This window comes from Gracilinanus agilis, chromosome 2 (genome assembly GCF_016433145.1).
Source record: "Gracilinanus agilis isolate LMUSP501 chromosome 2, AgileGrace, whole genome shotgun sequence".
In the NCBI taxonomy this organism is placed as follows: Eukaryota; Metazoa; Chordata; class Mammalia; order Didelphimorphia; family Didelphidae; genus Gracilinanus; species Gracilinanus agilis.
Window position 1 is genome coordinate 278,751,393 of NC_058131.1, and position 15,078 is coordinate 278,766,470.

The 15,078-nt window shown below is 37.5% G+C and overlaps 1 protein-coding gene across 1 annotated transcript in view; it reads left to right on the forward strand.

Annotated features, from left to right (window-relative positions):
• AK8 (adenylate kinase 8) overlaps nucleotides 1-15,078 on the forward strand; it is a 159,229-nt gene that overhangs the window by 101,925 nt on the left and 42,226 nt on the right. The window contains exon 11 of the mRNA XM_044659686.1: nucleotides 7,025-7,166. Coding sequence (XP_044515621.1) covers nucleotides 7,025-7,166 — 142 coding nt within the window. The remainder of the gene's footprint in view (nucleotides 1-7,024; nucleotides 7,167-15,078) is intronic.

The window sequence follows — 15,078 nt, forward strand, 5'->3', positions numbered from 1 at the left end:
CACAGAGACGGATACATTGTGGTAAAATCGAAAGTAATGGACTTCCCTACTAGCAACAATGCAATGATCCAGGACAACTATGAGGGACCTATGAGAAAGAACACTATCCACATTCAGAGGAAGAACTATAGGAGTAGAAACACAGAAGAAAAACAACTTCTTGATCACATGGGTGAATAGGGTAGGGATATAATTAGGGATATTGACTCAAAATGAGCACCCTAGCACAAATATCAATAATATGGAAAATAGGTCTTGATCAATGACACATGTAAAACCCAGTGGAATTGTACGTTGGCTATGGGAGGAGGTGGGAGGAGGGGAGGGATAGAACATGAATCCTGTAACCATGGATAAATGTTCTAAATTAATTAATTAAATAAAAGATAGTATTAAAAAAATAAAAACACTACAGTCATTTACAACTACAAAAAAAAATCATTGCCTTAAAATTGGGACACTAATGCATTGTTGGTAGAGTTGTGAACTGATCCAATCATCCTGGAGGGCAATTTGGAACTATGCCCAAAGGGCATACCCTCTAAATCCAGTAATACCATTATTGGCTCTGTATCCCAAAGACTAATAAAAAAGGGGAAAGGACCTACTTGTACAAAAATATTTATACCGCCTCTTTTTGTAGGGGCAAAGAATAGGAAATTGAGGGAATTCCCATCAATTGGGGAATGCTGAACAAATTGTGGTACATGTTGGTGATGGAATACTATTGTGCTATAAGAAATGATAAGTGAGTTGGTTTCAGAAAAAGCAAAGTAAGCAGAACTGAGAGAACATCGTACACAATCACAGCAATATTGTACATTGATTATCTGTGCAAACTTGGCTATTCCCAGCAATGCAATGCAATGATCTGGGATAGTGATGGGCAAACTTTTTAAAAAGGGGCCAAAGGAAAGGAAAAAATCTTTAGGCAGGCCAATATAAATTTATTAAAAAATAGCAATGATACATTTTATAAAATTCTTGTATTTTTTGTGATACTAAGCCCTATTAATGACTGAAAGATTATGAAGGAGAAGGACCGCATCCGTCCCACGGGTCGTAGTTTGCCCATCAATGATCTGGGATAATCCTGAAAGACTTAGGGCAGGGAATGCTATCCATCTCCAGAGAAAGGATTATTGGAGTCATCTTTCACATCAGTGTATTTGTGGCTTTATTTTGAAGTTTTGTTTATGTATGATGTGTGTTCTTACAACAATGACTAATATGGAACTGTGTTTTGTATGACAATAAAAATAAAAATTTTAAAATAAAATATCATTGCCTTACTTATCTGTACTTCTTCCTTCTGTTATCGCTTGTTTGTGTATTTTTAGATGTTTCATTGATGCTCTTTTTCTTTTTGGGGGGAGGGGGAGAAGAGGAGGAATAATTACTCTTCCCCTCAACCCAAATAAAAAAAAAACCTCCTTTATATAAAATAAGTATATTTATCAAAACATATTTATGTGCACTACTCATATGTGAAAATGTGTCTTATTCTATACTATTAGTTTGATTTCTTTTTTCAAAATTTAATCCTTTTTACCAGTTTTGTATACTCTTTCCCAAACCCTTCCAACCTGCCATTGAACAATTTTAAAAACTGAAAAATAAGACCCTTATTTTGAATATGCATGTTACAGCAAAACAAATTCCCACATTGGCCATTTCCCAAATATGTCTCATTCTGCATTTTAAAGTTTATCACCTTTCTGGCAGGAATGGCTTGTTTTGTCTTTAGTCGTCTGTAATTGCCTTGCCTTAGAGTTTCTAAAGTTGTTTTTCTCTGTGTTGTTTTCATTATACGTTTTTTTTTCTCCCAGTTCTGTTCCTTTCACTCTGAATCAGTTCATAAAAATCTTCCTAGTTTCCTCTGAAACTATCCATTTAGTAATTTCTTATGGTGCATTATTATTCTATTACATTCATATATCATAATTTGTGTTGCTGTTTCCCAATACATACTGCTTCTTTGGGTTTCCAACTTTCAACTATGATGAAAAAAATGTTATATATATAACATATATACCCACATATTATATGTACAGATATAGATATATATTTAGATATATAGGTCCTTTTCCTCTTTCTCTGATCTCTGGAGTACAGGACTAGGAGCTGTATAGTTGGGCCAAAGTAAGTACAGTTTGGTAATTTGAAAATCTCTTTCTAGAATGACTGGACTAATTCATAGCTTCACCTATAGTACATCAATGTGCCTATTTTCCCATAGCTCCTCCCACGTGCGCCATTTTCCTCTTTTGTCATCTTTATGTGTCTGATGGGTGTAAAATAGAAAGTTTGATTTTTAAACAGAATATCTTCAAGGGACTGTTAGATCCAGATGGGCTTGGACCTAATGATCTCTCAGATCCCCGCTGTTGCTAAGTTGTATGGATTCTAGGATTCTGTGGTTCTATGATTCCATTCTAACACAACAGAGGAGGACAACTTAAAAGAAGTATTATATTTAATCATTCTGCTCTTAGGAAAGACAATTTTCACCATTACATTTTTTTAAACCCTTACCTTCTGTCTTCGAGTCAATACTGTGTATTGGCTCCAAGGCAGAAGAGTGGTAAGGATAGGCAATGGGGGTCAAGTGACTTGCCCAGGGTCACACAGCTGGGAAATGTCTGAGGCCAGATTTGAACCTAGGACCTCCCGTCTCTAGGCCTGGCTCTCAATCCACTGAGCTACCCAGCTGCCCCCTCACCATTACATTTTGAAGAACATTTTCCCATATATTTGAAGATCATCTTTAAAAGTCCATTCTCACCTCCTTCTTTGTAATAGCCATAAAAAGTCATTGCAAAGCCCTTTGAGACACTCGAATCCAACACCTCATTTTAAAGGTGATGAAGGAAACAGAGACCAAGACTCATCTGCAATTCATATATTTAATCACTTGCTGAGCTAATGTTAAAACTAAATTCAGTTTTCAATAAGCATTTGTTAAGTGCTTACTGTGTACCAAAAATTTGACCGAGCACAATAGAGAAAAGGATAAAAATGAAACAGCCCTTGTGTTCATGGAGCTTTTATAGTCAGTCTCCTGAGGGAAACAAGGGGTCCACAGATATTTCAGTTTTAAAAAAAACCATACAAAATATTAGACCTGATTCACAGGTCTTCTTTCAACTATAACATGATGCCGCTTTCCTTTTCACAATCCCCTTGGAGCAATGTGGGTTTTGAGTTTCTAAAGGAGATGAAAGGTAATGTCAAGCCATAAAAAACTAAGTGATCATCATTCAATATTTGTGGACTGGTACTAGGTTTAAACCCTTTACAGAATTTATATGTAAACTCCTTGAGGGATGGCCTAGGACTTTGGCTTTTCCCTTTGCATCCAAAAGTAAATAGTCTGTGCATAGAACCAAATTGAGTTTAGTTATGATCCTGCTCTTTCTAAGTTCTTTAAAGAACCTCCATTGTGCTGGTGGCTATATTCAAATTAGTACAATGAAGAGCCCTGGTCTCTCAGTACAGTGAGGGCCATTGTGTCAATATTTCTTACATATATCTCTTTTTTGCCTATTCTTATCATCACTTTTATACCTCAGCCTCCTAATAGATCTCCCTGCCTCCATTCTTTTTTTTTTTAAACCCTTAACTTCTGTGTATTGGCTCCTAGGTGGAAGAGTGGTAAGGGTGGGCAATGGGGGTCAAGTGACTTGCTCAGGGTCACGCAGCTGGGAAGTGTCTGAGGCCGCATTTGAACCTGGCACCTCCCGTCTCTAGGCCTGACTCTCAATCAATTCACTGAGCTACCCAGCTGCCCCCCTCCCTGCCTCCAATCTATCCCTTTCTCATTGCACAGAGCTGACAATTTACTCTTTAACACATAGCTCTGATCATGTTACTTCCCTGCTTATAAACCTTTGCTAATCCCCCTCCCCAGTGATCACTGGATTATAGCTAGACCTCCTCATTTTACAGTGGAAGAAAGTAAGGCCCGGAAAGGAGGAGAATGACCTTAAAGTCCCACACAATAGTAATTGGCAGATCTGGAACATAAATCCAGGTGATCCATCAAATCCAGTGCTCTTTCTGCTACCTCTCTCCTGAAAAAAAAAGTACCAGATCTTTAGCCTGACATTCAAGGACCTTTATATTTTGGCCTCCATCTACCTTTCTACCTTTATTTCAGTATAGCTTCTTTGAATATTCTATTTTTGGCAAATAAATTATTCACTGTTCTACACACATTCCCCAAACTTTCCCATTTCTCTGCCTTTCTTTAGTGTTTCCTGTATCTGTAATGCCTTTTGCCCAGCTCCACCTATTGAAATAGTAGCCAGCTTTCCAGGCTCAGCTCAAATTATATGAACATTTTTTTGTTGTTCATACCTTTTGTTTTTCTTTCACATGCATTGCCAAATATATCCCTCCTTCCGCTCCCTTATCTTGTCAGACCTTCCTTTATAACAGAAATTTACAAAGAAACCACAATTCAACAAACTTCAACCATGTCTGAAAGAATAAGCAATATTCTACAGCCGTAGCTCCCCCCATCTCTGGGGAAGGAAGACAGGTACACATCTCCAGCCCTTCTCTGGTCAAAGCTTGGTCATGATAATTACAAAACATTCAGTTTTGTTTTTATTGTTCTTTCTGTTTACATTGTTGTAAGTCTCAGAGAAGCACTTATTTTTTGAGTTTCTTTTATCTGTAGGATTGTATTAGGGAAGCTATGTATCTCTAAAGAAGGTGTGAAGCAGTCAGTTATAATAACTATATAGGAAACTATCTTCTCTTGAGAACTAATTTCACAGCAAACAATGGTAATATTTACCAATCATCTCTGAAAAATGAGTGCAAATTGCAGGGAATGCAGTGCAAATTGCTGGAACTCAGAACATCACCCACATAGGATATTTAATGAGTCTGGGGGAGAAGGTATAAATTTCAGGAAAATGTCAGTTGTGTCAATGTAAATAAGAGGTTTCCATGTAATATTTCATTTTCTATATACATTTCCCGTAGTCTTCAGTTATCTCTGAAACATGGAATCTTGAGAAATATTTGGTTCTAAATATGAATCAGAAAAGAATGTGCGGTGAAGATTAGAGAAAAGCAAGTTATAGGAGATCATGGTTTAGCCAAAAAACCCAAAACGAAAATAGAACTAGGGTTGGTCATCTTATAAGTCCTAAACCTACAGGGGAAGGTCAGTGCAACCTGAAAGCTGAACCTGGGGCCAGCTTGTTAAATCATTTTGTACCAAAACAGGGGATCTCCCACCTAGATGAAAACCAAAAAGCTGGCTGACACCCAGTCTCCTTTGTGGACTTGCTGCAAAGCTCCCTTGTGCTGCTCTGAGCATCAGATGTGTCGGGAGGACTTCCACAGTTTGGCTTCATAGAGCTCCAGTGGGAGGAACAAAGCACATACTCAATGTTCCTAGTTCAGTGATTCATTTCCCCAGTCCACTATCGCCCTTCTTTTTGCTAAGGCTCCCCCAGTATTCTTACTTGGATTTGCATCTTGCTATGTGTGTGCATTTATATGCAAAGATTCTAATTTTAGGCATATGCTTTTGAATTGAATGCTTGGGTTTCTAATTATGAAAACAACGGTCTTCTCTAAATACCAAACTCATTCTGGTTTCATAAATGCTAAGAATTATTATGGACATATTAATAGTGTGAAAATAGAGTATGGTATAGAAGGGGAAAAAAGAGCAATGGAGTTGGGAGTTAAGAGGACGTGGCTTCAAATCCCATCTCCCATCTACTGACTTGGATGACCCCTGTCAAGTTACAGTTTTTATAAACAGTAAAATGGGGAGGATAATAATAGCACCCTCTTCACAGGGTTGTTTTGAGGATCAAATGGAATGATAAATGTAAAGTGCTTTACAAACTTGAAAACGATACATAAATTTTAGCTATTATTATTGTCGTTGCTACTTAACCTCTTAGGTTCTTAGTTTCTTCAGTTATAAACTTGAGAGGCAGTATGGTATAATGATTAGAGAGCTAACCTCTGAGGAAGACCTGAGTTCAAATCCTGCCTGTGAGACATACTGGCTATGAGACTGATTTCTCTAGTGAAATCATTTGAAAATGATAATCAGCATTAACATGATAAACTCATAATTCTTCCACTCTTTAAGCACGTGGGACATTGTATTCAAGAGTATAATCTTGTCTCTGAATTAGGTGTATCCATCAGTGATGGAGCTGATTTTTCTGTAATTAAAAATATGATAAGCATTTACATGATTGTGCACTGTCCTTGGGGACATAGATCTCTACACACTGGAAATTATTGCAAGTCTTTTAAAAATGGAAGACATATTTCCTTCCTTGAAGTACATTAGTTAGTATTCCATCATATTCACACACATACCTTATTCAGACATTCTCCAATTGATTAGGCATCTCTTGGTTTCCAATTCTTTGCCACCACAAACATTGTTGCTATAAATATTATTGTACATATAGATTCTTTTCCTTTTTCTTTCATTTCCTTGGGGACATAGATCTCTACACACTGGAAATTATTGCAAGTCTTTTAAAAATGGAAGACATATTTCCTTCCTTGAAGGAGGCATATAAACAAACACACTGGAAAGACCTTGAAAACCATTGTAAAGCAAAGTATATAGTTGAAATTATTATTAATCATTCAATTGATCTAAATACCAACCCAAACTTTTGCCTTGAGGGCCAAACTCCATAGAGCTGGACATAAAATCCAGCCACCATTTCATGAGTGACTACTCTTTATAAAGTCCTGTGCTGCTTACATAAGAGAATAGAAAGATGAATAGAAATGGTCATTACATTTTCACAACATTTAATTTTGATTGTTTTGTTGTGTGTGTGTGTGTTTTTTTTTTTTTAATTTAAATTGCTGTAGTTACTGTGTATATTGCTTTCCTGGTTCTGCCTACTTTACTGTGCATCAGTTCACACAAGTCTTCCCATGCTGTTCTGCCAAGAGAAATTTCATAAATTCTATTTTATGACCTTTGTCTAAAACAAAATCTTATTGTTTTCCCTTCTAGTTCCTGATCAAATCGTCATTAGAGTTCTCGCAAAACGTCTTGGTGAACAGGATTGTATTTGCTATGGATGGGTGCTTCATGGTTTCCCTCGAGACGCAGATCAAGCAACTCTCCTGGAAAATGTGGGATTCACACCCAACAGGTATGTTATTGGTCGTAGCAAGTATTTTTGAAGCTTGGTGAGGGTCTCCCTTGTTAGACTTTTTGTAATTTGGATCACAGGATTTCGAGACCTTATAAATGCCTGAGTTAAACTGTATTATGTTGTACATGAGGGAGTTGAGGTCCAGAAGAAGTGACTGGCTCAAAGACAAAAAGGTAATAATTGATGGGGCTAGGATTTGAACCCATGTCTTCTGAATCTAAATCTAGAGCTAATTATACTATCAGATGCCCACTGCATCTACCCACACACAGGAGGGAAGTCCTAGGTTCTAATATGACCTCAGACATTTCCCAGCTGTGTGACCCTACGCAAGTCACTTAAGCCCAATTGCCTAGCCCTTACCACTTTTCTGCCTTGGAATTTATACTGAATATCAATTCTAACACAGAAGGCAAGGGTTAAAATAATGGTATGCTTTGATCTGCAATCAGACTCCATCAGTTCCTTCTCTGAAAGTAGATAGCATATTTTTTTTGTCATAAGCCCCTCAGAATTGTCTTGGAGCTTGTATATTTTATTGCTGGGAATAGTTAAGTCATTCATAGTTGACCATCATATAATATTGTTGTATTGTTGTTAAGGTGTACACCATTCTTTTGGTTCTGCTCACTTCACTTTGCATCAGTTCTTGGAAGGCTTTCCAAGTTTTCCAGAAAGCATCCTTGCAAGGAAATTCTTAAAATAACCAGCTTGCCACAGTAAACTGACTCATCTTTTCCCTTAATTTGTCAACTTGTAAATTATTCACATCCATACTCCTTATTACCAGCCTACCACAAGTGGTTACTCCCTCACTCTGGATATGTGGAGTAATAGAATAGGATTGTCAGAGTGGCAATCGAATATAGGAGCTATAAGTGATCTTTGAATAAAGAATAAGAACTGAAAGAGGCCCAGAACATTGAATGTGGGAGCTGGAAGAGACTGAGAAGTCACCCTCCCTCCCCTTACTGATGGGAAAAGTGAAATAACTTGCTAGAGTTTACAAAGCTGACTATTGTTAGAGATTGTATTTACAATATCACTGTAAATCTTTTCCTAATATCAGCTTCTATCCACTGAATTCTTTTCTCTATTCAAAAATATTTATTAAGCATTCCTTTGGTTATGGTATTAAATGAATTGAGTAAGTAAGATCCTTGCCCTCTAGGATTATGTGACTGAACTGAACAGTCAGCATTATCACAGAGAAGATCAGGATGGAGACTGAAAGAATTTGGAATAAATATAGTTTTAGATAGCTTCTAGCTGTTTTTCTTTTATCTTTCAATATCAGTATGATATTCCTTTCTCTTATTTGAAAAAACTTCCAGTTAACTAGCCTTTCCTGGCATTGTAGTGGCCAGGACTAAATTGCAGCTGTTGCCTCATTAGAACTCTGTAATTCATGTCTACCTCATAGCTCTTAAAGTAATTCTCAAGTATACTATATTCAAACAATATTCTCCTTTCTAAAATGGGAAAATTCAGCCTAAGGTTGACTGACTTTTCCAAGATTCTATGCTCCAGAGTGGAGAGCTCAGAATAGAATGCTGGGTTATCATTACTATTAATAATGCAATATGCTTGTGTGTGAGTTTTAAAAAATATTTTCCTAAGCACTTTCATGCACGTGAACTCATTTGATCCTCAAAGCAGCAATCTGTTATCAGGGCAATTGTTGGAGAAAGATTCAACCTATCCTGCCTTGCGACTTCTCTTATATTGTCATTTAACTTTGTGTACATGCCTGTCTCTTCACTAAACTGGTTTTTTTGTATCTCCCACAGTGCCAGGTCTTTGCTATTCTCTCACTCTCTCTCTTCCCAATAACAACGCCCCCATTCTCATTCTGCTGGAGCATTTTGCCATTGATTACAGTAATTCATGTCAAATATCCTGTTGTTGTTACGGCCTCATCATTTAAACTTCACTGGCTTTCCACTATATCAGTCCTCAGTCTTCTCTGATTTCCATAATAACTCCCAAACAGTGTTGCTTTCTGAGCTTTTCATCACTGTTAAAATTGTTCCTCTTATTGACCTTTAACATGAGTTGTGAAATTCTGGGGCTATGATTTCAGTCGAGGCCACAATACCTTTTTTGTTTTGTTCCCATGTTGGACAAGTAATCTCATCATGGCTGGACTGTATCTCATTTTAAGTACGTGAAATGTTTGGGGACGAAAGGCACTCTGGATCAACTTAAGATAATCTTACCCTTAGAAAAACCACATGAATCAATGTGGGTTAGAGGAGACGTGTCTATTGCCATGTTTCTAAACCCCAGGTCAGAATGTTGTATTTGCTGAACCCATATACTATGTATACTAGTGTCAAAGAACCAGCCCTATGATTTGAGGTAGATACAGTGCTTATTTTTAAATGGGCAAGAAAGCGCTTCACAAATATGACTCTGCTTTCATTTAGGCTTGCAAAGAACCCACTCGCCCAGGTAGTAAGGATCAGCAGCTAGAGAATTAGTAGGGAACAGTGGCTTAATTTATTTGACCTCGAAGCAGGAAGAAGGCAGATACATTTTAAAATATTCATTTACAAGCTTGATCTAATCCTCTGTCTCGTGTTTAATCATTTTCCTACATGGGCTTCCCTTTGCTCAGAGGATGCTTTCTCTTCCTTTTCTTTTCTCCCTCCTTTTCCTTTCTCTGCCCCACCCAAGCATATGCTTTGAATTAAACATTTCATGATTAATCCTGCCGATAATTTTTGCCATAAAACCTTGAAGTCCGGTTATAGACTGAGAGAAAGAGAGATTCGAAAATCAAACCACCCACCCTGGGAAAGCACATTAGGGCTATAATTCTGGTTCAGGTGTGATGCCAATTATAAAACACTCTAGCTGTGGTGTTGCTGTTTTTGACACCAGGAAGAAATCTTGACAGAATTATAGCCTGGAAATCAATCTGGGAATAGGATACAGAAATCTATAACTCAGATATGAAAACAATCTACAAAGGCTCATTTTTAGGAGAGTTCGGTTGATAAAATTAGATTAAAATAAATTTACATATATATCAAGTTTATTATTAAAATATACTCACACTAGTAAACAGAGTTATTGGTGAAAGGGTAAGCTACTCTGTGTATTGGATTCAAAAGCAGACCTCTTTGGCTTATCAGAAAACAGAGTTATTGTCTACTTGTCACAGTATAAATCTCTTTCTTAGAGCTAATAAATGGATAGTGTTCAAATGCTATGTTTTGTCTGACTCCCACCGCATAAACCCAGTGCACATAATACTAAATTATATACCATTGAGCAGTATCAATCTCTTGATTCCAACATCATACAGTGAAGGGAACAAACCAAGTAATTGATGGCAGAAAAGAAGGGGGGAAAAGTTATTTGAGAACAAACAATATGGGCTATAAAGTTTGTTAAAACACAATAATAATGATATAAAAAATAGCCACTGCTTCATCCAAAATTCTGCCCTCTGCCTAACAGTAAAATAATTCATTTCATGCTGCAAATTTGAAGCGTGGTGTTTTCCTTTAGAATTAATATTTACCATAGAAAGAGAATAGAATTCAGATTGATGTCGGTAAGTTTCCGGTAAACCAGACAAAAATGTCTTCTTGCCTCCTTCGCGTCTGAGGTACAAGGAGGAGGCAAACTCGTTTTGAAAATTCTCCCTGTTGCTGAAGTTGCCGTATATCTGGATGTGGTCTTAATTATGTTGAACTATGGAAGTCTTTGAGGTGAACGAGAAGGCAAATCTCACTGGTAGTTTTGAGTGACGATGGCATTGGGATGGGGGCCATTAAAAAAAAGGATCATTAAAACCTCTCATGTCAGAGGGTTGCAAGAATTGGATGGTTAAAATAAAAGACTTTGGTTTACTTATGTCAAGGTTTAATGGAGACTTTCATTGAGAGCAGGTACAGAATCCTGTTTGTTTTAGTTCAGCAGGCATGGCTGCAGAGCACCTGGGTGAAAAATAGAAAGGAGTTGTTCAGTACAAGATATCTGTAAAATTCCAGATGAGTTTATGACAGCCAAATACAGCTGAGTGCTACCAGGCATTTTATAATTGTTATTTTCCTTAAAATGGCTTTTTTTCTCCTACTTTCTTTTTTTTGGGGGCTAAATAAATCCCTCAAGGACGATCGTTTGGACTAGCTAATTTGTGTTTCAAGAACCCTAGTGCAAAATGGAAATTGCTCCATGGAAGGGGCTAAGACAGAGTTGGTTGTGCTTTTAAAGGCCATCCCAAGTAAGACAGACATGCAGCTCCACACCCACATTTGCTGGGGAACTTTATTTTAGTTGTCACTGGGAAAACTGTGACAGATCTCTTGTCATTAGGTTTGCCTCCTAGACTGTGCCAGGGTTATTTCAGTCCTCGCTAAACAAAAAGACAGTTATCACAAACAGCCTGCTGGAGAGCAGAACTGGTGTCTACACGGGAGGGCTGCCTCCAAGGGAGAGACAGTGTTGACAGCAGTCAAACACTGGCAAATTCCAACCATCTAAAAGATCCTGAAATATTGTTGCCCCATAGACCGGAGAGGGGTGGAGAAATCTCACACCAAAGTGGTCTGTACCCTGGCTCTATGCTTCTCAACAGATAAGCAAGTCAGAAGGCCCTTGAGAGGTATCCAAGGATACATTCCCCAAATGGACTTTTGTTCAGAATCTAGCATAATGCAGCAAATGAATAGCTTGTGAAATATTATACTCGGGTCATACAATAATAAAATGTAGAGCTAGGAAGGACCGAAAAGATAATCTACCTTATTCCTGATTTTAAAACAAAATGTAAAGAAAACCACTACAGAACCCCAAAGAATAAAATAAGTCAAATGAATAATGATCTCACATAAAACCATTAGCATGTAACAAGGGTAGAACCAAATAAATTACTCAACAAAAAAACAGTTTTTAAAAATATTTTTTGTTCTGTGTACCCCTTCAAGGCCATCTGAAAATCTACCACTTCAGGTTTTCTTCTCTTTCTTTCCTTTAAAAAAAAATAGTATTGGAGTCAGTGTGTATACAGTTCTTGTTCTGCTAATATCACTTTGTACCACCTCATATAGGTCTTTCCATATTTTCTTGTACTTTCTATATTTATCTTTTTTATGGTACCATAATATTCCGTTAAACTCATATACTATAATTTATTCAGCCATTCTCCAATTGGTGGATATATGGTTTCCATTTTTTTTGCTATTAGAAATATAACAGCTATGAATATTTTTGTATAGATAGGTTCCTTTTCCCTTATTATAATATTTTAGAATAAAGGCCTAGCAATGGAATGTTGGGTTAAGAACTGATCCTTCTGACTCTTATTGGCAACCTGATTGCTTTCAAAAGAGTTTCCAGCAGCCTACAGTAGATTCACTAACAATCTGCCAACAAATCAACTAACAGGCATTTATTAAGTGTCCATTCTATTCCAACTACGGGGTGCAGTGCTTAGAGCACTGGGCCAGGAACCAGAAAATCTGAGTTGAAATCTGGCTTCAGACACTTTCTAGCTGCGTGATCCTGGGCAAGTCATTTACTCCTATTTACCTCAGTTTCCTTGTTTATAACATAAGCTGGAGAAGGAAATGGCACACCACTCCAGTATCTTTGCCAAGAAAATCCCAGATGGGGTCACCGAGAGTTGGATGCCACTGAAAAAAATGACTGCAACAACTATTATTCCAACTTAGATGCTGGGAATACATAGTTGAAAATGAAATAGCCACTACTCTCAAAGAGTTTAATCTGGGGTAATAATATGTATACTGGTGTTATTATATACAAAAAGAATGCAAGGTAATTTGGAGGGGGCCCTAGTAACTAGAGAGTTCAGGAAAGGCTTCCTTTAAAAGTCAATATTTGAGCTGAGCTTTGATGAAGCTGGGAATTAAGAGGCAGAGGTAAGGTGGGCGGGCTGGGCAAAGGCATAAAGATGGGTTATAGAGGGTGATATGAAAGGAAGGCCAGTTTGACTGGACTGTAGGAAGGAGGAATAATAGAATAATATATAGCAAGACAGGAAAGTAGATTGGAGGGTACAGCGAGGTGACTCAGCAGCTAGAGATCAAGTTCTGGAAATGTGAGGTCCTGGGTTTAAATGGGTTTTAGACTCTTCCTAGTTGTATGATCCTGGGCAAGTCACTTAACCCCCATGGCCTAGCGCCTTAGCGCTCTTCTGCATTGGAACCAATATACAGTATTGATTCCAAGATGGAAGGTAAGGGCTTAAAAAAAAATTGAAGCCATGTTGTAAAGGACTTTAGGTGTCTAACAGGGCAGATTTGTATATAATAAATAATATAACAATTATGTATAATATTATAGAAATATTTGTGTAATGATGTGTTCTATATTATAATAAACGTATACATATAAAATACATACATATAATACAATATGATGACAGTAATAGGAAGTCATTAGAATTTATCAATTAGGGAAATTAGAAAGTTAGATCCGTGCTTTAGGAACACCATTTTGGCAGCAGTGTGGAGGTCAGATTAGAATAGAGAGAGACTTGAGGCAGGAATACCCCATTAAGAACAAGCTACTGTGAGATGATGACTGTGTGAGTAGAGGAAAGGGATAGATGGGAGAACTGTGGCAGGGGTAGAAACAGCAAACATTTTGCAATCAGTTGTACGTGTAGGGGTGAAGGAAGAGTGAAGAGTTGAGGTTGATGCCAAGGTTGAAACCTGAGTGACTGTAAGTATGTCAATGCCCCCAACAAAAGGAGGGAAATTCAAAAGAGGAGGGGGGGGGGGTGAGCTTGAGGGAAAAGAAATAGCTTCTGTTTTGGGGATCATGGGCTTGGGATGCTCAAGAGCTGCCCATTTTGAAAGGTCCAATATGCATTTGTTGATTGGGACTGATGTTCACTTATGTATTAAAGGGTATGCTTCTCCGCAGCTCTACTCTCATTGAATTTTTATTATTCTTTGCTGGTTTAAAAAATTTTTTTACCAATGTAATAGTTGCAAGATGATACACTGGGATTGTTTTGATTTAATTTTTCTGATTTTTAGGGAATTGGAACATTTTTTTTTCATGCTCATTTTATAGATGAAGGAGATTGTCAGATTCTATGAATCCAAATCCAGTGTGGCTGTGAAATTCTTCTCTCTATTCATATTCAGCAACCATTTCTCAAGTACCTCCTATGTAAGGACCACCATTGTATGCTAGAAAAAAAGTATCAGCATGACACAAATTCTACCTTCATAGGACTTAAAATTCTGTAGGAAAATAGCATTTTTTAATGGGTAGCTAGGTGGTACAGTAGATAGAATTCCAGGTCTGGAATCAGGAAGATTCATCTTTCTAAGTTCAAATCTGGCCTCAGACACTTACTAGCTGTATGACTCTGGACAAGTCACTTCACCCTGTTGGTCTCAATTTCCTCATCTATAAAATGAGTTGGAGAAGGAAATGTCAAACTCCTCCAATATTTTTGCCAAGAAAATCCCAAACAGGGTCACAAGGAGTGAGACATGATTGAAAAATGACTGACAACAAAACCTACATGTGCTATATAAATGTTAGCTGCTAGGATTAATATTATTATTTTTTAAACCCTTACTTTCCATCTTAAAATCAATACTGTGTATTTCTTCCAAGGCAGAAGAGCTGTAAGGGCTAGGCAGTGGGGGGTTAAGTGACTTGCCCAGGGTCACACAGCTAAGAAGTATCTGAGGCTAGATTTGAATCTAAGACCCTCCTGTCTCTAGACCTGGCTTTCAATACAGTGAGCTACCCAGCTGCTCCCTTATTACTAATATTATTGACCATCATAGACAACCAAAAACTTGAGGTTTTATATACCATTCTCAGGGACTTCTAGAGGCAGTTTCTCTCTCTCTCTCTCTCTCTCTCTCTCTCTCTCTCTCTCTCTCTCTCTCTCTCTCTCTCATTT